Source organism: Pseudonaja textilis, chromosome 2 (assembly GCF_049901715.1).
Source record: "Pseudonaja textilis isolate UNSWEBS1 chromosome 2, rPseTex1.2, whole genome shotgun sequence".
In the NCBI taxonomy this organism is placed as follows: Eukaryota; Metazoa; Chordata; class Lepidosauria; order Squamata; family Elapidae; genus Pseudonaja; species Pseudonaja textilis.
In genome coordinates this window covers 90,927,014-90,947,217 of record NC_141991.1, presented here as the reverse complement: position 1 = coordinate 90,947,217, position 20,204 = coordinate 90,927,014, and the positions used below count along the sequence as shown (strand labels likewise).

General features: G+C 39.1%; 1 protein-coding gene across 3 annotated transcripts in view; it reads right to left on the bottom strand.

Moving 5' to 3' along the window:
• LOC113433659 (rho GTPase-activating protein 7-like) overlaps positions 1-20,204 on the bottom strand; it is a 94,993-nt gene that overhangs the window by 21,555 nt on the left and 53,234 nt on the right. Inside the window, exons 1-5 of one of the 3 annotated variants that reach the window (XM_026696338.2) lie at positions 19,394-19,722; positions 12,909-12,980; positions 11,377-11,458; positions 3,118-3,181; positions 1-1,312 (exon numbers count right to left, since the gene is read on the bottom strand). The exon at positions 1-1,312 is cut by the window's left edge and continues 64 nt beyond it. In XM_026696338.2, coding sequence (XP_026552123.2) covers positions 1-1,312; positions 3,118-3,181; positions 11,377-11,458; positions 12,909-12,980; positions 19,394-19,421 — 1,558 coding nt within the window. In that variant the 5' untranslated portion in view covers positions 19,422-19,722. Of the gene's footprint in view, positions 1,313-3,117; positions 3,182-11,376; positions 11,459-12,908; positions 12,981-18,476; positions 18,581-19,393; positions 19,723-20,204 lie in introns of those variants that run through there. The other 2 variants (XM_026696339.2, XM_026696337.2) reach the window with 2 other exon arrangements.

Genomic DNA, 20,204 nt, shown 5'->3' with positions numbered 1-20,204 from the left:
CCTGTTCGCCAAGATGTCGGCAGCTGTCTTCACCATCAGTATTTGGCAACTCTGATGATTTTTCTTCTGAATGCTTTTTAATTTCAAGAAGGATTTCCTTAGGAGATGATGGGCATGGAGAAGTGGATTGGTTGGAGTAGCTTGCAGAATCAGAGTCGCCATCATCAGATAATTTCTCTGTCCATTGGCTGACCAACTTCCTGAGTCCATTCACGTGTTCCATAACATTGTCTAATTCCGTAAAGACATCATCATCATCAGTCTCTGGTGAATTCATTTTGTGAAGATTTTCTGGCACATTGTCATATACACTCAGCCTGTTATCCATCAGTGAAGGAGAGTCACATGACCCTTCAGTCTCCTGAGAATTAATCTTATCCCTGCTTCTCTGGCATCCATGAAAACTCCCCGTTCTCCAGTTTACTGAGGTATTGTCTATTGGAGATAACAGACTATATGTAAGCGCTTTGGGGAAAGTCCCAGGCTTATGACCTTGTGGTACCTGAAATACTTTGTTTTTGTGCAAACATATCTCACTGTTGAAGTTCTGCTCAGAAAAATCACTCCTTAAGGAAAGTTTGCTGGGATCAAACTCTTCAGCGTACATTCCTCCTCTTTTACTGTGTCTCCTTACTTTGCTGACTGGGCTTGGGGTGCTCACAGTGCTACTGTCTCCAGACTGACTGCTGCTGCTGCTGCTACTACAGCTCTGAGGATAGTAAGAAGGCTGCATCACCCGACTGCCTGGTGCATCAGAAATATCTATGCAATTTAAGCTTCTCAACTTTTCTTCACTCAATCCCTCTAAAAGAATAGGCTCACTAATGTTGAATTTGGTCTTCAAATGCATTTGTTTCTTACAGGTGCCACTTCTTAAGCGCAGCTTCTCCATTTTCTTTAAGAAACTGTTTCCTTTTTTATGGCATAGTTTATCCAAGTTCTTGTCCTCACTTGTCATATTTAAGGTCTCAGTAACAGAAGGAGAGCAACTGGAAACGGATTCAGGGGATGCCAATTTATTTGAGGAACAGGTTGAAGAGCTTCTGCTGGTTTCAACATCCCCACAAATCTTGGGAAAATTAATGATATCACTATCGCCACTGCTAGAACTATGAACTGAAGATTTCTCGTGAATGTCTCCTTGAGCTGAAAAGATAATATCCCCACTGCCGTTGCTTTTAAGTCTCAAGTTATCAGGTCTTAGTGCACAAGAAACCTTTATGTTTTCCAGATGGGACCATCTTTTGGTACCTTTCTCATAAGTCCATTTGTTACTTATTGCACAAGGTTCTTCATCTTCAGATTCATCACTCTTAAAGCAAACAAAGAAATTTAATACATAATATCACATAGATAATCAAGAACTGAAAATAGCATTAACTGTTTCATTTTCCAAACTAATGTTTCTGTCAAGGTTCTGACTAACAAACCCAAACAAGTCAGCACTCTGAGACTTTCAGCTTCCTCAAAGAACTGCTTTATTGAGTACATCATTTTGGCATGGATGACCCTAACACCAGCTGTAGTTATTTCCTACAGTTTCAGTATAATTAAAAGTTAGAGATTCCCCCCTCCCCTAGTGTCACAATTAGGTGTTCTGGTGTCTGCTTGGCGATTGGTTTCAGTCTCTGGCCAGCACCTGTTGGGAGCAACCTTGGTTCCCATGAGATAGCAATTGTTCTGGCTAGTTGGCATTCCATTCCTCTCCCCCTCCCCCGAGCTGTGTGGCAACTTGAGAAATGGAAGATGACTGCTGCAGGCTCAATATGGTTCACAGTTTACAATTTCATTTTTTTTTAAAGGCTAATGCTAGAAGAGAAAAAAATGGCAATCCTACTGCTATATTTGTATAGCTCATTTATAGACATATACAGCTCTAGCAAAGCAAGCAAATTCACCTGATTTTAATATTTGAGAACAGCATTGGAATATTTTATTTAAGTATGCAACATCTTCTTTTTGCAACTTTCAAACAAATGTGTTCAACCTAAACATTGCCTTTTAAGTGAAAGAGTTTCAAATCAAGATACCCTTTAATGAACTTCTGGGAATTCAACAGTTAAATATTACATAAATTTAGTAATTTCTTTATTATTTATTTTATTTAAAGAATTAATATGGCTACCTAATTCATACAATGATCCTGGGCAGCTGACAATAATTAATATAAACAGGAATCATAACAAAACCATCCTTCCTACCAGGTACTACATCAGTGAGTATCTTGACTCAGCCTCCATCCTAGTCAGTATTTGGGAAAGAGCCATATCTTTATGGTCTTCCATGAAATTAGAAGAGATGATTGAGCCATTTAACATTATAGATGCAATAAATGAATTGGTAAAATCATGTAATGCTGCAGATATAAATTTGTTAATACTTTTATCACACAAGCACACACAAACATATCTTGTATATAAAAAATGCTTGGGTGAAAAAAATCTAGCCCAATGTTGTTTTTAACTATATCCATTTTAGTTTTAAAATATAGTAATTAAGAATATTATATCTCAAAACACACTCACCTCATTTAACATCATCAATATTACAGAGGGAATAGAGTGTACTGATGGTATTTAGGATAAAATATTTCAGACTATATTCATAACTGAAAATTAATACCAGCAGGAAAGCAGTCTTTATAGTAAATAATATGTCAAGAAACAAATTTCTATATGATTCTATCAAGTAATCAGTTAGCCATGAAGACAACCAATTGCCCCAAGGTAGTTTGTTCCATTCAGCCTCTGAATAATCTCCTACTGGGTATAGGATGTTTGTTTTTTTAAAGATTTTTCAAATCATCTGCTTATAACCACTGGTTTTTTTAATGCTGATAGTCATATGTCCATGAGCAGATTCAGAAGGACAAATGTAATGTACTGGAGATGATTTTAGCCTCATTTGTTTGGTTAATAAGAATAAAAGTTGTGAGTAGATGACATGATGGACCATGGACAAGCCAGTAATGGTCTTTGCCAGAGGTAGGTAATACAACAGCCTCATTCATAACTAACTACAAGCAAAGGTTGACATGTAATCCTGAGGCAAGCATAACCTTGCATACAAATGTCTTTCACTTTATGGTAAACATTTTTTCATGAATGATAAACATACCCGCTTTCTTGGCTTACTTATTTCCATCTTCATTTCTGCATACTTATTCAAGGTATTTAACCGTCTGGAGAAAATAAAGAAAGACAAAGTTCTATAATCTTGGTTGTCTTCTGTTCTTAAATATTCCACAAATTATAAGCAAAATCATCTCTTTGTTTTTTGTTTTAGCTGTTCCACTGGAGATAGTTCTCACATTGTTTGCTTCTTAATGTTTTTAGAAACTCATACAAGGAAATAGGCATCAAGGTGTGCATTAATAACAAAAAAAAAAGGCCTGACAAAGCTATTGAATTTTAAGAAAAAGATTGTTACTTGAAGTCTTTCATCCAATATATAAAAAGGTTATTGCTATTTCCAGTATCATTATTATCTGCATTTTTAAATGAATAACAAAAGAAACATAAAGCAAAATTTACACATTTTCGGTGAAGTACTGTAGTCCTGTGAATGATATTCAGAATTTATTTCACCAGCAAAGGCATCCCTCAGTCACATTCCATTCAGACACAAAGGGACACAACCCTCACAGCAAAATAGTCTCATCTTATTCAATAGGCCATCCTAATTAAACTCAATTCAATATGAGTTGGTGTGGAGGATAGGGGGAGTTCTCTGATACAGATTTTCAGGCGTTTCATTCAAATATAAGAAAATGGGAATACTCAAGCATAGTTTTTTTTTCTTTTAGTCCAGTGAACTTTTTCCACTGGATTAAAAACTTCCCCATGACTTTTAAATTGCGAACCACTTACTGTCTATTCAAGTGAAATAAATATTCTCTATTTGACATATTAGCAGTTATTAATAAATTATCTTTTCATTCTGTACAGTAAATGAAAAAAAAATTAAAACTGTTGCAGACTCCAAAGAAGTGTGTCATTTTTCCAATAACTGCTAAATCTCAGATTCATGCTCTAGACTGACAAACATTTACCACACTAGTTGCAACTATCCTGAGACTGCAATTCAGGTGCCTTGCAGGCATTTTGCAATTGCTCCAGTCACAACATTCTGCAATCATATGATCACTGTTTGTGATCTTCACTGTTGGCTTCTGACAAGCCAATAGGGGAAAACAGTAGGAAGTCGCAAATAGCGATATTACATTTAATGACTGGGCAGGTTTCACTTAAAGATGGCAACTGGAACTGCTACAATTGCCATCATAAGTCAGTAGTCACATGATGTCACATTTTTACAACCATTTGGTTTAGTGATAGAGTTCCCAGTACCAAGAACTATCATTAAGTCAGGATGACTTCTATATGTGCTTTTGGTTGCTATTTTTTAAACCATTTGTAATATCGTTATCTTATTTCAAATCTGATTTTCAAAGGTTGAATATATACAAAATATTCAAAATCAGAATGGTCAAGAATTCCAGTGGCATATAATTCCAGTGAATGGAATGGAAAGGTTGTCAATTCATATCAGGATCTCTGAGAATTCACTTGCTCTTTTAATCTTCACATGCATTTTAAAATTGCTTTGGAAATTTGCTACAAATAGCCTTCCAGCAATATATTTATGGACGAAGTAGCTTAAAATATTATTGTGCAATTTGTTTGCAATTTAAGCAATTATTCTTGAAGTCCCCTGAGGTATAGTTGGTAGTTGTGTAATGAATGGGAAGATTGCTGCTTTCCAAAAGAAAAAATAACATAATTATAACATATATGTAAAACACTTCAGCTGCTCTGGCAATATTTCAGCACCACTTAACCACCTGCAGCATTTTATTCAAGCTCTTTCCAGAAAAATTCTAATGGCTGATTTTCAGATTAATTCTTTGGTTAAAATTTGAATATGAATATTCCTAAACATTAGCAACCCTTAATTATTAGAGGTGGCACGATAAAACATCATAAAGACAAGGAGCTTGGGATGAAACAAGTTGGGCCATTATTCAGTTGAGTGATATTCTCACATGTTTTTTCCATGGAGCAAGAGCAAGAAATATTGGCACCCTGATGTTTGTCTCTTTAGAAAATAATCTTGAATGATTTGACTTCTTAGTCATGTTTAATCTGAAAAATGAACAAGGTCTTGTGAGGATTTTTTTTGGTGACCAGATGGTTTTTTGAGGGGGAAACGGAAAATCCAATATTAAGTGGAGCAATGACAAGTGGGTGGAGTTGTGTCACACACATGGACAAAATCACAATAGTCTCTTTTTATTTCTTGTGGCAGAATTTTTTATTTGTTTTTATTTATCATAACACTATAGCATTATAATAAGCCTACTTTAAGGCTTATATTTCAGTTCATTAGGTTTAAGAAAGCATGCCAAGAATTTTCAATATCTGCAGCAGGAGATGGCTTTGGGATCTACCAAAAAAAGCAAAATAGGAACCATATAGAAAACTGAGCCCTTACTCCCTCTCATTATTCTTATTCTCAGTACTATTATTCTCAGTACTATTAAACACAACTCCACAAATATAATTTACAACCCGAAGAAAACCACTGCAGATACTTAAGAACTGGTAATATGGCAATCCCTCCATTACCTGGCAATCTTCCATTTTCTAATAATATAGTACTATAGTTGCTATGTTCTGAAGTTCCCCCCTCTGGTCCGGTTTCCAGCAGGGAGCACCCAGCCACAACCTGATTGGCCTGTAGTTTGACAGCCAATTATATAAGGAACTGTCAAACAGGCCAACAGCTGTTGCCTCATGGCTGAGTGGTTCATTCACTGTTAGCGCGCGAATTCAATAAAGCCTGAGCAACCAATTTAGCCACCTCACCTCATTCTGTGGTGCGTTTATTCCCAGTACCAAGCACTGGTGACGAAGGTGGAATTGCCACCCTCGAGGCATTAGGCAAGCTTGAAGTCCTCCTGTGGGGCAACCAAAAGAGCTGATCACTGTGGCAGAGAGACCCAAACAAGCCAGAAGGGCATACAAAAAGAGCAAAGTCACACTGAGGGAGCTCGATAAAATCCACCAGTCACCTGTCTAAGGACCAAGGATTCTGTGAAGCTGTTCAGAATGGCAGCGTTAAATTCATTCGCGCCATTTGATGCATCAACAGAGACTTGGGAGTCATATATTGAGCATTTTGATTGTTTCCTAGAGGCAAACGATCTGGTGGATTTGACAGGCAGCCGGCGAAGGGCGCTGTTTCTAAATTTCTGTGGCAAACAAATGTTTGACACAGCCAGAGCTCTGTTAGCACCTCAGCCCCTGAATTCTGTCACCTGGGAGGCGTTAATGGCAAAGCTTAAGAACCATTACACTCCCACTCCCTCACGAATTGCCCAAAGGCACGCATTTCGCCAGCACGAGCAAGCTGAGTGGGAAACTGTTAAACAATTTATGGCAGGTTTCCGAACAGCTGCTTTCCATTGGGAGTTTAAAGAGCTAGATGATGCCTTGCTGGATCTTAGTCTGTGGGTTAAAAGACCTCCAAATCCAGCGCAGACTACCAGCAAAGCCTGACCTGACACAACAATCAGCATTGGACGAAGCCTGCGCTGCAGAGTCATCCAACAAGCTGACGGTAGAGATTCATGGCGCGAGCAGCCCAGCTTCGGGGAGAAAAACTTTAGCTGTCCACCAAGAAGAGGCTACAGAGGAAGACCCCGATCTACCAGGGGATGATGACATCCACCGGCTGAAGACTGCATCAGGTAATAATTGGCAATCCACAAAAACAGCCCAGGCACAATCCTGCATAGGGTGCGGAGGAAACCATCCGTGAGCAGCCTGCAGATTTCGAACTGCAAAGTGTCAGCGCTGTGGAAAGAGAGGCCATTTAGCTAGGAAGTGCAGAGCTATCCTGCCTGATGACAGAGTCCAGGCAAAACAAGGACAAATGAAGGGGACCCCTAGAAAAGTCCCTAGGTTGGAGGAAGAGTATTTCACCATCCAAAGGGATAATTGACACATCAACCCCAGAGTAGGGCAAAAAAACTTATTACTAAAGAAAAAAAAAATATTTCAGTGCAAATTGAGGGACAGGATTATCAAATGGAGGCTGACACAGGATCTTCTTTTTCATTGGTTAGTTGGAGCACAATCAAACGATTGGTTCCCAAAATGGCAAAGAAAAGATTAAGACCCTGTTCCTTCACATTAAGAGATGATCAAGGGAATACAATTCCCATTTTGGGTCTCACTAAAGTGACAGTAGTTTTCAAACAATTCGAAGGCTGTCACCCACTAATAGTTGTGGAAAGGGCATTGCCAAGTTTACTGGGCCTTGACTGGTTCAAATCCCTAGGTCTGGCCATAAGTGGAGTGCATGCCACAAATGGACAAAGCACTGACACCATAGACGGACTGGCAAAGGAATTGACAATCACCTAGGTAAATATACAGGGAAACCTATTTCACTGAATTTAGACCCTTCAGTTATGCCTAGGAGATTGAAAGCCAGGCGAGTGCCCTTCGCACTCCACCCAAAAATCGATGCTGAACTCAATAAGCTTATATCACAAGGGGTATTAGAGCCAATAGATCACGCTCCTTGGGAGACCCCAATTGTCATGCCACTCAAGGCTGATGGATCAGTCAGGGTGTGTGCTGACTATAAGGCAACCCTTAATTTGACATTACAGCAAAGTGCGTACCCAGTGCCTGTGGTGCAACATCTGTTGTATTCACTGGGTAACGGAATTTTTTTTGCAAAGCTTGACATGGCTCAAGTGTATCAGCAGCTTCCCATGTACTCAGCCACTGCAGAAACCTAGACTATAGTAACACATAGAGGGGCATTCAGATGCAATAGGCTACAATTTGGCATTAGTGCTGCCCCTGGGATATTCCAGTCCCTAATGGAACAACTCTTACAAGGCATCCCTGGAGTTGTTCCATACTTTGATGACATTATTGTGTCAGCTAGAGATGAAAAGGCACTTTTAGACAGCCTAAGGGAAGTTTTTAAGAGATTCCAGGCAACATGTTTGAAACTAAAAAAGAGTAAGTGCCATTTGGGCGTACCTAAGGTGGAGTTCCTGGGGTTCCTGATCGATGCTGCTGGAATTCATCCCACGACAGTTAAGGTCCAAGTCATAAAAACGCTCCCATTCCAAACAACAAAACTGAACTGCAGGCTTTCCTTGGCCTACTGAATTTCTATGCCATTTTCATTCCTCACAAGGCATCAGTAGCTGAACCCCCCTACACAGACTTTTAGATAAAAAAATCACCTTGGGCTTGGGGCAAGAAAGAGGCTAGCTCTTCTAAGGCTGTGAAGGACTTGTTAACTCCAGGCTCTGTTCTCGTACAGTTTAACAAATGCTTACCATTAGTTTAGCATGCGATGCTTCTCCATATGGAGTAGGGGCGGTTTTGAGTCATAGACTGCCTAATGGCTCTGAGACCCCTATAGCGTTTTTCTCTAGGACCCTATCACCAGCAGAACGCAATTATAGCCAAATAGATCGTGAGGCCCTTCCTGCCATTACTGGTATTAAACATTTCCACGAGTATGTTTATGGACATAAGTTTGAACTTATCACAGATCATAAGCCCTTACTAGGCTTATTCGCTTGGGATAAACAGACTCCTCAAATACTCTCCCCTCGAATGACAAGGTGGGGTTTTTGGGGGGCAGCATACTCATACACACTGACATATCGGCTGGGCAAACATGTCAGCCATGATGATGCCCTCAGCAGGTGCCCGATTCCAGCTGCAGCAGAGGACCAGGAGGCTGAGGAATCCATCCTCCTCATTGACCATCAACAGGACTTCCTACTGACTGCTGCAGACATTGCTGCCCATTCAGCTAAAGACAGACTCTTAAGGCAAATTCTGGACTCGGTGAAAAGGGATGGCCACAAGAGTCTGTGCCTGCTGATGGTCATTCCTTCAAAATAAGGCAACAAGAGCTGTCTTGCAGCAAGGGTTGTTTACTATGGAGGAGTAGAGTGGTAATTCCCTCATCCTTACAAAAGCACGTACTGGAGGCACTCTACAAGGGTCACCCGGGCATCGTTCGTATGAAGTCCTTAGGCCTAAGTTATGTGTAGTGGCCAGGGATGGACCAGGCAATATCTGAATGTGTGTCACAGTGTCAGGAGTGTCAGGAAACTAGGCCATTACCCCCAAAATCCCCAGTAAGAGAGTGGGAAGCCTCCAGATGTCCATGGTCATGCCTGCACATTGATTTTCAGGGCCCTTCCAAGGCCAGACCTTTCTCATCTTAGTAGACGCTTTCTTCAAGTGGGTTGAGGTAGTTTTCATGACCTCTACAACATCTGAAACTGTCAGCTTAGCTTTACAAAAGGTGTTCACCACCCATGGGCTTCCTGATCTAATTGTATCAGATAATGGGCCACAATTTACCTCAAGAAGTTTTGAGCTGTTTCTCATTAGTTTAGGCATAAGACATGCATTAATTGCTCCTTTCAATCCCTCTAGTAATGATATGGCAGAACGAGAGGTAAGATCTGTGAAAGAGGCTCTGGCAAAGATGGGCCCAGGGCCATGGCCAACTAGAGTAGCCCAGTATCTACTAATTCAGCATTCTACTCCGTGTCCATCCACAAATCATAGCCCAGCAGAATTATCAATGGGCCGAAGACTTAGAACAGTGTTAGGCAGGCTGCATCCTGCCTATTCACCAGACAAGCCCCTTGACTCACATAGCAACACCAGGGAATTTGATGTATTTGCGAGGTATTTGCAAGAAACTATAATGGTAATACCCTGTGGCTACCAACGTCCATAACGAGCATAACCGGACCATGTTGGTATATTGTGAAGTTAGAGGATGGCTGGACCTGGAGATGCCACATTAATCAATTAAGGGGGTGAGGGAACCTGAGGCCATGAGCTGTATTAACTAGGGAGAACAATGAGTTCTCAGGAACCAACACAAGACCGTCTGTACCAGCAACACGCCAGCAGCCACACTGACCAGAGAGGCCATGGGTCGAGGAATCACAAGCAGAGGTCCAACTACACCAGTCGGAAGTTCCGGTTGAAGAGGTTCCAGCCGAAGAGGTTCCTGCCACATCCAACGAGCCATCGCTGCGCAGATCAACTAGGATCCAACGCCGCCCAGCCTACCGCAAAGACTACGCATGCGCTGTCGAGGTGGGAAGGAATGCTATGTTCTGAGTTCCCCCTCTGGTCCGGTTTCCAGCAGGGGGCGCCCTGCCACAACCTGATTGGCCGGTAGTTTGACAGCTGACTATATAAGGAGCTGTCAAACAGGCCAACAGCTGTTACCTCACGGCTGAGTGGTTCATTCACTATTAGCGCATGAATTCAATAAAGCCTGAGCAATCAATTTAGCTGTCTTGCCTCATTCTGTGGTGCGTTCATTTCCAGTACGAAGCAATAGTACTAATAGTTAAAAATAAGTGCACTTAGAATAGATTTTCTTTCAAGCTTGATGATAGGAGTAGTAACAGTTAATCCAAAGGAGAAAGCATATTATCTACATCAAAGATGCACAATGTGGATATTAGACCTATATGAGTTTGAAAGAAACACTTGAGAGACCCAAAGATAAATTTTGAAGTGGGTCTCCCTGAATCCTAAATCCAATACATGCACACTCTACTACACAGATGGTAAATGAGAAGTTACTTTGTCCTAGGCCCACTTGCTATTTTTTGGTGTCCAGCTTCTAGCATGCTACTCAAATGTATTCCTGGACCTATATAAACTTATGCATCACTCTGACCTAAAGCCTCTTATCTACAGTACTGTAAAAAAAAAAATATCTGAGCATTGCATCCTAGATTCTGAAATTTCATGTGCAATGGAAAAAGTATGAGCATCCATCAATTGTTCTTTTTCCAGATGTGTACCCTGAAATATTTGACAAAATGATTTAAATCCAGTTAACAAATTTGCTGACACTACCTAAATTCTTCCACGTTATTGTCAAGCTCATATTTGGACAACAAACTTTGCACAGATCAGAAATTAATAAGATTGTACTTTGCCAATTGTAATGATTGTCTGTGTACTGAAATTACCAAAATTCATTTTTTCTAGATGTTACACACTTGATGCATTAAAAAATATTTTCATTGCTTCAAGGGAACTCTGTAGCTGCAAGGAGTTTTTTTTCTTACAAAAGTCCACTGAAACCATATGTTTTGAAGTTGGGACACATATATTGCATACAACAGCAATCCATATTCCTCCAGACATCCAAACAGAAACAAAGTAAGATATAAGATATTAATCATAGCCCACTCACTTCATGAAGTGATTCACTTAATTAAAGCCTTAAGTTATCAGTCCTAGACATCTATTACTAAGCCAAAGGAAAATTCAGACCAAAGTTTACCTGTAGAGAGATTCTATTGCATCTTGATCTAAAAATTCATGATCTTTCCTCACAGTTTTTATGTCAACTGGAAACTGCATATCTGAAAAACAAGTTCCAAATACTATGCTTTCACTTTTATTTAACATTTCTAAAGTTAGGGTAAACAACATAACTTAAAATGATAAAAGTCTCTGGAAATAAACAAATTTATGAATCAGGACACAATACTTGCATGTAAGAATTATAGAGTATATTAACCAGGAAAAAACTAGGAATCATGAATTTCTATGACAGATACATTTTAAGAATTAGACATTCAAGTGTCTATTACTACTGCATAAAATACTCACTCAGCAATGCATTCTACAAGACTAGACCCAAATCAGGCCTAACCTGCTTTATAAACATTCTTCCCCTATAATCTTTGTAAATTTATTTTATGCTATTTTGATACAGGTTTGTTCATTGTCTTATTTCTCATGAACTGCAATATCCTCTAGTCTGACTTTTTTGCTTCATATCTCTGAAATGAATTTTTCAGTTTGAATTATCTATAACACTCATTGCTCTGATTGAATTATTATCCTTGTTTCTGTTGATGCTGAACCTGAAGACATGCCCAGGAAGACTTTAAGGAGAAAACCAGAGTACTATCTCTGAAAAGTCTACTCTTCCATAGGTATTCAAATTTTACTGGGCGACAGCTTGAACAAGATTATTTGAGAACAAAGGCTGAGTCTTAGCTGTGTCATATGTAAAGTATCTATTGTCCAATAAACAAATAAGCAGTACCCTATATCCATTGCAATGTGAGGTGGATGAGGATAATAGGAAGAACTCTTAACCTGCTTCTTTCTAAGTCAGTAACTATTTATCTATCTCTGAAAGAAGACATCTGAAAACAAGAGACATAACTTTTTCTGATACCCCTCTCCCAGTCATTTTAAAATAACTAGGTACCAATGTGGTCATTTTCCAGTTAATTTGTTTTTTAAAAATACAGACATAAAATTAAAAGCCCATTCATCTTTTTTAATGAGACTGTCAATTCTGACACTAAAGGTGTGCGTTACACTTATTCTTGCATTGTTTATCAGACAGACCTTCGTATCTTTTGGAAGCCTGCTTAAAGTTTGCATAATATAAAATATTATTTCTAGAGTCCAATTACCACACTGATATGGAGATAATGTTTCATTTCCTAAGACTATATTACTATATCATATCTATATGAAGCAGAACTTTAAATGGGAGGGGATGTTAAAGTTTCCCCAGTTCTGTGTCACAACAACACTATTTGTTAATATTAACCAAGTTTATGGATAGCAATTCTTTGCCTAGTTTATTTATTTTCTATACTGGTGGAACCTGCAAAAATGACTTTCTATATGTTGGCATTTGTTTACTAAAGATCATACATTAAATGTAGGTAAAGATTTGCTAGAAAGGGCTTGGGTTTCTCCTTGCAAATAATTATAATTATTTTATAATTATATATAAAATATTATGCAATATAAACTTATTTCTTATTGCAAGCACTGTAGCAATACCTGCAAACATCTGAGCATACTGGGGGAAACCAGCAGCCTTCAGCCAGTCACAGGCTTCCTTGGCTTCAATTTCTGAAAGAAAGAATCAGAAAACAACTTTAAAGATTGATATTCCAATATTAAGGAAGAAAAACGATTGTCATTATGTCATGCTACTAATTCAGAATCAATCTGCTTGTTTTAGTATCTTCACCAAAATAATCCCTAACCTCAAACAGGCTTTTGTAATATATTACTCTTCATATGCTTATTATCAGGAGTGGGATGCTACCAGTTCTGCCCAGCTCTATAGAACCGGTAGCTCTGAAGAGCAGCAAACACTGAACTGATTCTGTGTTTGCTGCTGTTTGGCCCACCCGCCCATCTGGGCTCTTACCTGTCCTTTATTTCCTGTTTTTTCAACCTCCGCTACTTTGCACAGCACATGCGTACACAAAACGTAGTTACCGAACTGGTAGTAAGATCGGTTGAATCCCACCATTGCTCATTATAGATCTATCAGTATGACCCAAAACAGAGTGTGGAAGCATTTGAATATGTAATTGCCTCTAAAAACACAGTAATGCAAAATAGCAGAGGATTGTTATACAGAAAGTGTTCCACCACAGAAAAAGCACATAGTATCAAACTCAACCAACAAAAACATAATTTAAAAACCCCAAAATTTTGTTTGAGAGATCTTGGCATGCTAATGCTTTGATAAATAGTCTATTTCTCTTTAAATAATAATTTAATCTTTAAATAGTTCATTTTGAAGAAATAATCACTTTCATTATCCTCCACCTATTTCTAAGGATTTTAATTGCACAACTCTCCATGTATATTACTTGGTATGCAGCGATTAATTACAACCAAATGGCAGTCATTTGGTACTAATTAATAGAAATCTTGCAGCTGTAATAATGTAACATCCTCACAGGAAAAAGAGGGATCGGAATTCTGAAAACTATGGAACATTCACCAGTTGCCTTAAAAATGCAAGCGTGTTTCTAGGACAGTAAAGGCTCATCATATCTAAATGAGAAAACATTGCAAGTTATTAGGTTCCCTTATGAAAACAGTTCTTTTCTCTAATCTACTTTACGTTATAGTTCTGGTACAAGTTGAATTACCAAGATATTCAGGGTTGAAGGCTTCAGTGCAAACTCTGATAGTTAGGGAGAAAGGATACACCTTTGTTGTCCTATGCACACCAGAACTACAAAGGGAATGCACCATTATTGTGCAACTTTCTCCAACATGATCAGCACAGAGTTGTCAAATCAGAGAAAGCTATAAATTGATGAATTATTTGCAGTTTTCACTTTCAATGTACAGGTTAGTTTTTCATCCACCTCTCCAATTAGTCCAACTGTACACATTTAATTATTTATGTATGTAATTCCGAATCAAAGCACATAAGCAAAGTACAATGCGGATTAAGAATTGAATTATAAGGTAGGCAGGCTCTATAAAAGGCATTCATACTTTATATTTAGGAATAGAACCTAAAATGCACCAACATCAATAAGGGGACTCCTTTCCTCTCTTTGCATGGAATTCTTTGGCTTCAGCATAATGTGATATATAAATCAAACCAATGAATTTGCAAATCCAGATTTATGTCTTCACATGTCACCCAAATGTAAGCAATTGTCATTTATTGAAAAACATATTTAAATACACCACATCCAAAGGGAATATTAGGCAGTGGTTGAATACTAGAGGTTTCCAATTATAAAAATATAACATTGCTAGGTTTTAGTTGATGATCTCATTTTTTTGCAGAGGAGAGTATAAATTAATTGTGTGATAGTTACTAGATAAGTGCAAAGTCCACCTGCAAACTCAGTGTATTGCCTGCAAACTTTGTCCATTGTCTATAACTGCAAACTTTGAGACCTGCAAACTTTGTCCATTACTTGTTGTATAAAGAATTGTATATATTATGAGTTAACTAGGAGCCCATGGAAGTATTCAATGTGTTCAAAAGTAGAAGCAGAAGTAAGTGAGCCAAAATAAAATGAGCCAAAATAAAAAAAAAAGATGAGGAAATAACAAGGAACACTATCACATTACTATCACACATGGAAGAAAGATCAGAATGAATGCATAACCATCCAAAAAACAAAAAACAGGAACTGAAAGTAGGCACGTTTTAAGGATAAAGTGTTAAATAACTCTGTTATCAACCTATGATGATTCAGGCAAGAAACCACATACTGGTCTGTTAAAAGTTACTAGAGGTGAGTTCCAGTTCCAGAAGTTAAACATCTGGAACAGATTTATAGGAAATGGAGTAAACAGCTCTAACCTGCACTTATCTCAGTTCAAAATCCCCTGCAAAACATTAATCCCGATCTTTCATTCTAAACCTCTACTGAACTAAAATCATGACACTTCAGCAGCCATATCAAAAGAGAAAGAAAGGAGAAGAGAGGAAGAAAGTAATTGTTGCCTTTTTCATAACTTACATAGAACATGGTGGCCAGACAAGAATGGAAGGAAGGAGAAAGACTAGGTTCAAGGTTTCATCAAACATAGGCTTAACTCAGAGTGACCTTTGCGACTAGATCCTTAGCCTCAATAAAAGTGACTGCAGTTATTTCTCACTTGGGATGGGTGGCAAGATCTAGGAAACATTTTACCATTCATTCCACCTCATTTTCCCTCATATTCAGCAGTTACAAAATGATATTTTATGAATTATATTAGTTAGCTGATTGGTTTAAAGACTGTTTATTTTTTTTAAAAAAGACATATGAATTAATCTTCTCAATCCCAACTAACAAACAGCTGCACCACCTTCAGAAAGAAATAAAGTTATTTTTATTATCTCCCCCTGCCCTTTGCATTGAACCCTCTCAACCTGTTTGAAATTTGACGATATGAATAATTTTGGTACAAATTTCATCATTTCTCATAGTCTCAAAGGCAAAAATAAATAAATAAATCACAAGCTCTTTAAAGAAATATTTTCATAGCATAATCCAAAATTTCTTAATGATGTTCTTGAAATATGCTCATACTGACTGAGCTTTCCTGCAGATTTTACCCTATTCTGGTTTTTTAAAGTTTTCTAGATGTCTCTTTTTCCAGTTGTACAAATGGAAGGGCAAAGTTTGCAATAGTATTTTCCTCAATCTGCTTGCAATCTGGGATATGAACATAGCTATTTCTAAAGCCAAGCAGATTTTGTCCTCACTTTCAGGCATAAATTATTAACATTGTACATCTCAGCTTTCTGTAGAGTTAGACTTTATGAAACAATTTTTTAGAAAAAATACCTTTTTAGTTTTTTACCCAGAACTTAGATGTCCCAGTTCAACATTTGTTCTCAATATAACCATCTATCTATTCTCTGTGATCTCTTTCTTTCCTTACAGTTAAAAGAAACTTCATACCAAGAGACATGGAGCTGATGTGTGAAAATAAACCAATGAACAACACACTTAAATATCATAGGAATTATTTGTATGAAAACACTTGCATATTGCATGAACACTAAGAGAAAAAAGGCTCAAATTAATCAATGAAGACTATGAAAATACTACTAAGAGAAATGAAGATCAATTGGATGTTATTTCCAATCAGATATATTTAAGATTGTTAATGCATTGTTAATTGTATAATATTGTTTGTTGCATCTAGACATCGGTTTGATCAGCTCAGTAACAGATTCTTAACAGATTAACAGTGGGAAAGGACCTTGAAGGTAATCTAGTCCAACCCCCTCCCACCCAAGCAGAAGACCTACACCATTTCTGACAAGTGGCAGTCCAATCTCTTCTTGAAAGCCTCTAGTGATGAAGCTCCCACAACTTCCGAAGGCAAACTGTTCCATTGGTTGATCATTCTATCAGAAAATTTCTCCTTATTTCTAGGTTGAATCTCTCCTTGATCAGTTTCCAGCCATTATTCCTTGTCTGGCCTTCAGGTGCCTTGGAAAATAGCTTGACTCCTTCCTCTCTGTGGCAGTCTCTCAAATATTGGAACACTACTATCATGTGTCCTCTGGTCCTTCTCTTCACTAGACTAGCCATGCCCAGTTCCTACAACTGTCCTTCATATGTTTTAGTCTCCAGTTCCCTAACCATCTTGGTTGCTCCTCTCTGCACTTTTTCTAGAGTCTCAACATCTTTTTATAGTGTGGTGACCAAAACTGGATGCAGTAGTCTAGGTGTGATTTTACTAAGGCTTTACAGAGTGGTATTAGTACTTCCCTTGATCTTGACTATATCCCTCTGTTAATGCAATTTAGGATTGCATTGGCTTTTTTGGCTGCCGCCGCACACTACTAGCTCATATTTAACTGGTTGTTCACTAAGACTCCAAGATCCCTGTCACAGTTACTGCTATTAAGCCTGGTTTCACCCAGTCTGTATATGTACTTTTGGGGGTGGGGTTGCCTAAGTGTAAGAAACTACTTTTCTCTACATTGAATTTCATTTTGTTAAATAGGGCCCAGTGTTTAAATCTGTCAACATCCATCTGGATCTTGAGCCTATCATCTAGGGTGTTAGCTATTCCTGGCAACATAGTATTATACGCAAATTTGGTAAGTTTCCCTTCTATTGCCCAGTAAAAAATATCTTTTCCTCTACTATATTTGTCCTGACACATGTTGACTGTGGTTCTTCATTTTACCTGGAATGGTCCTATTAGAGCAGCAAAATACAAAAGCTGACAGTATTCAACAATGTTTGCAGGATTTACAGCTGTCATAAAAGCCAAACCATTAACTTTGTGCCTATTGTTTCTTTTGTCCTTAAAATCTTAACCCCAATGTTTCCCCCCCACCATCATGTCCCAGGATGGCCTGCTCCAGAACAATAGTCAACAAGTGTTGTATTAGACAAATGCCAAGCACTGGAATTCGCAATCCCCCTAGTACCGGTAGTAGCTATGGCCCATCAGCAACTGCATTGACAAACTTTTTGGACAACCTTCTGTTTTAAGACTGCTGACAAGGACAGAAGGGTGGGAAATAAATAAGATTAACATGGATCATATTATGGCTCAGAGTTTGCCTAACAGGCATCCAAACAATAAAGCTCTATATACAAGAGCCCTGTAATACCAGAATAGCATTGTTTTCATGCAGTATGTAAGACGAAAAACTGCAAAAGTAATTAAGCAGATAGCTATTGAAAATGTGTGCATGTGTGTGTGCTCATGTGCACGAATATCTCTCTCATGCATAACTAAACTCAGAAAGAGATGCACAGTTTTATCTCCTTTATTCTGATTTTATATACTTTTAAAAATAGCAGAAGCTTCTTCTAATAATATAGCTTTTAGAGGCAGATTGTAATCTTCCTTCCACCCCCATGGAATTCTCGAAATCTCTTAGTTATATGGATTGAGAAAGAATGAAACTTAAGTAACTGCACAGAACAGTATAGAAATATTTTCCATATTTCCTCAACAGGCTCAGTTGCATAAAAGAACTCAAGCTTAAAACCAAGCTAATTTTACATACTAAAGAACTGCTCTTATCCCCCCGCCCTTAAACTCAGCCATGGCTCTTTAAGGATATAATAATGTCAAATTTTAATTTTAAAGAACGATGCCTACATTCTCACATACCACAAGCCTGAGGTCAGGAAAGGTTAGCCGAAGGAGTAACAGTCAAGGATTCACTTCAGGAATATTCAAAAACGATCCACAAGGATGGAATGTAAAGTATGTATGGGACTGTGCCTCTTGCATTTCTTTTTTAATCTCTATTTCCTTTCCTACCAGACGACCTTGCAATCCAGAGATGCATCACTGAATTGCAACACAGCTCCGATCGAACAAAGCTATTCAGCAATAAGATTCTGTACAAGGGTTCAGCCTCAGGAAATGACACAAACGTTGGGAATCCAAACTGTGGCTGATCCTCTCCACAAGGAAACCTGCTCCCCTCTTTCCCTTGGAGGGATCCATCAGTGGCCAAGCCCAAAGCCATAAGAAGTCACATGTTCTCCTGTCAGTGGAGATTCTCTGCCATCATTCTCTGTCAAGGTTGTGCCAAAGGTGCTTTTTTTCAAGAGGCAACTGGTTTTTTTCTTTGAAGACATTTCGTTTCTTATTCAAGAAGCCTCTGCAGTTCTTACCAGATGTCTGCAAGGTGTATAAATCCTTCCACTCCTCACCACCCAGTCAGAGCTGAAGAAGCTTCTCGAATGAGAAGCGAAACGACTTCAAAGAAAAAAGCAGAAAGTCCAGTTGCTTTTGAAAGCCCTTTTGGGACGTTCTCTTGTCATGTTTTTCATCCTGACACCACCGCCAGCCTCCCCGGCTTCGCTTCACTTCGCTTGGCTCAAGAATCGCCCAAGTAGTTGAGGCGCACCGCAATTCCGACAGTTCTGACCGCGCTCCATTTTTCCACCCCTTCACTTTAAAGCGGGTGTCCGGTTCTCCAGACACGCTCACAAGCCTTTTAGAGCCCAACCTCGCCCTGACCGGCGGGATGAAGGCGACTTAAAGTGAACGGGGGACTTGGCGGCGACGATACTTACGCGTTAATATCATCCTGACTCGGGTCATCCGAATAACTGGCGTGGCCGCTCCTGCTTCACTCTCTACCCATCCTTAAAATACAGCTTCGCAAACCAAAGGTCGCCGAGGCAACGCAGTCAGCCGTCCGTGCCAACCGGCTCGCCGAAGAGAAGCCCAGCCCAAGAACCGAGGTCGCCTCCACCGAGCTCGCCCGCCGCTTAGATGCGTGCTTTTTTTTTTTTTTTTTTTTTGCTCGCTCGCTCGCTGGCACAGAAAGCCCCCAGTTCGTGCAACGCGAAAGCTACGCGAATCACGATGCGCCTGTCCCGCTTGCAGAGGGGAAATGGGCGAGGCGGGGCCTTGGCTCCTCCCTCCTCGTCGCCTTTCCTGGAGAAGCGGAGTTTTGCAGATGCTCTCATCCAGATCTTGGCGAATTCTGCGGTTTTGGTGCGAACGGAAGAATTTGGAGAGTCGAAAAAACTGTATCACTGCCACGCGTACATTAATGTATAGAGTCGGGTGCAATCAAGGGGCCGATGGCTTTTGATTAATGGCCAGATACCTTTCCTTCCCCCCTTCCCCATTTTCTTAATATCAGATCATCTGATCAAAGCCTTGTTTATGCTATGAACAATGATTCTGATTTCTCTGGAGCGAAGGGAATCGTTACTCATTAAATCTGTGTTTCTCCATCTGAGAAGATTAAGATGCCTGGATTTCAAGTCCTAGAAATCCCCAGTTAGTTAAAATCCACACCTTTTACACATGACCCATGAGCATTATCAAATTACTATTGAGCAGAGCGACCAACCACACTCAGCATGTAGTCCT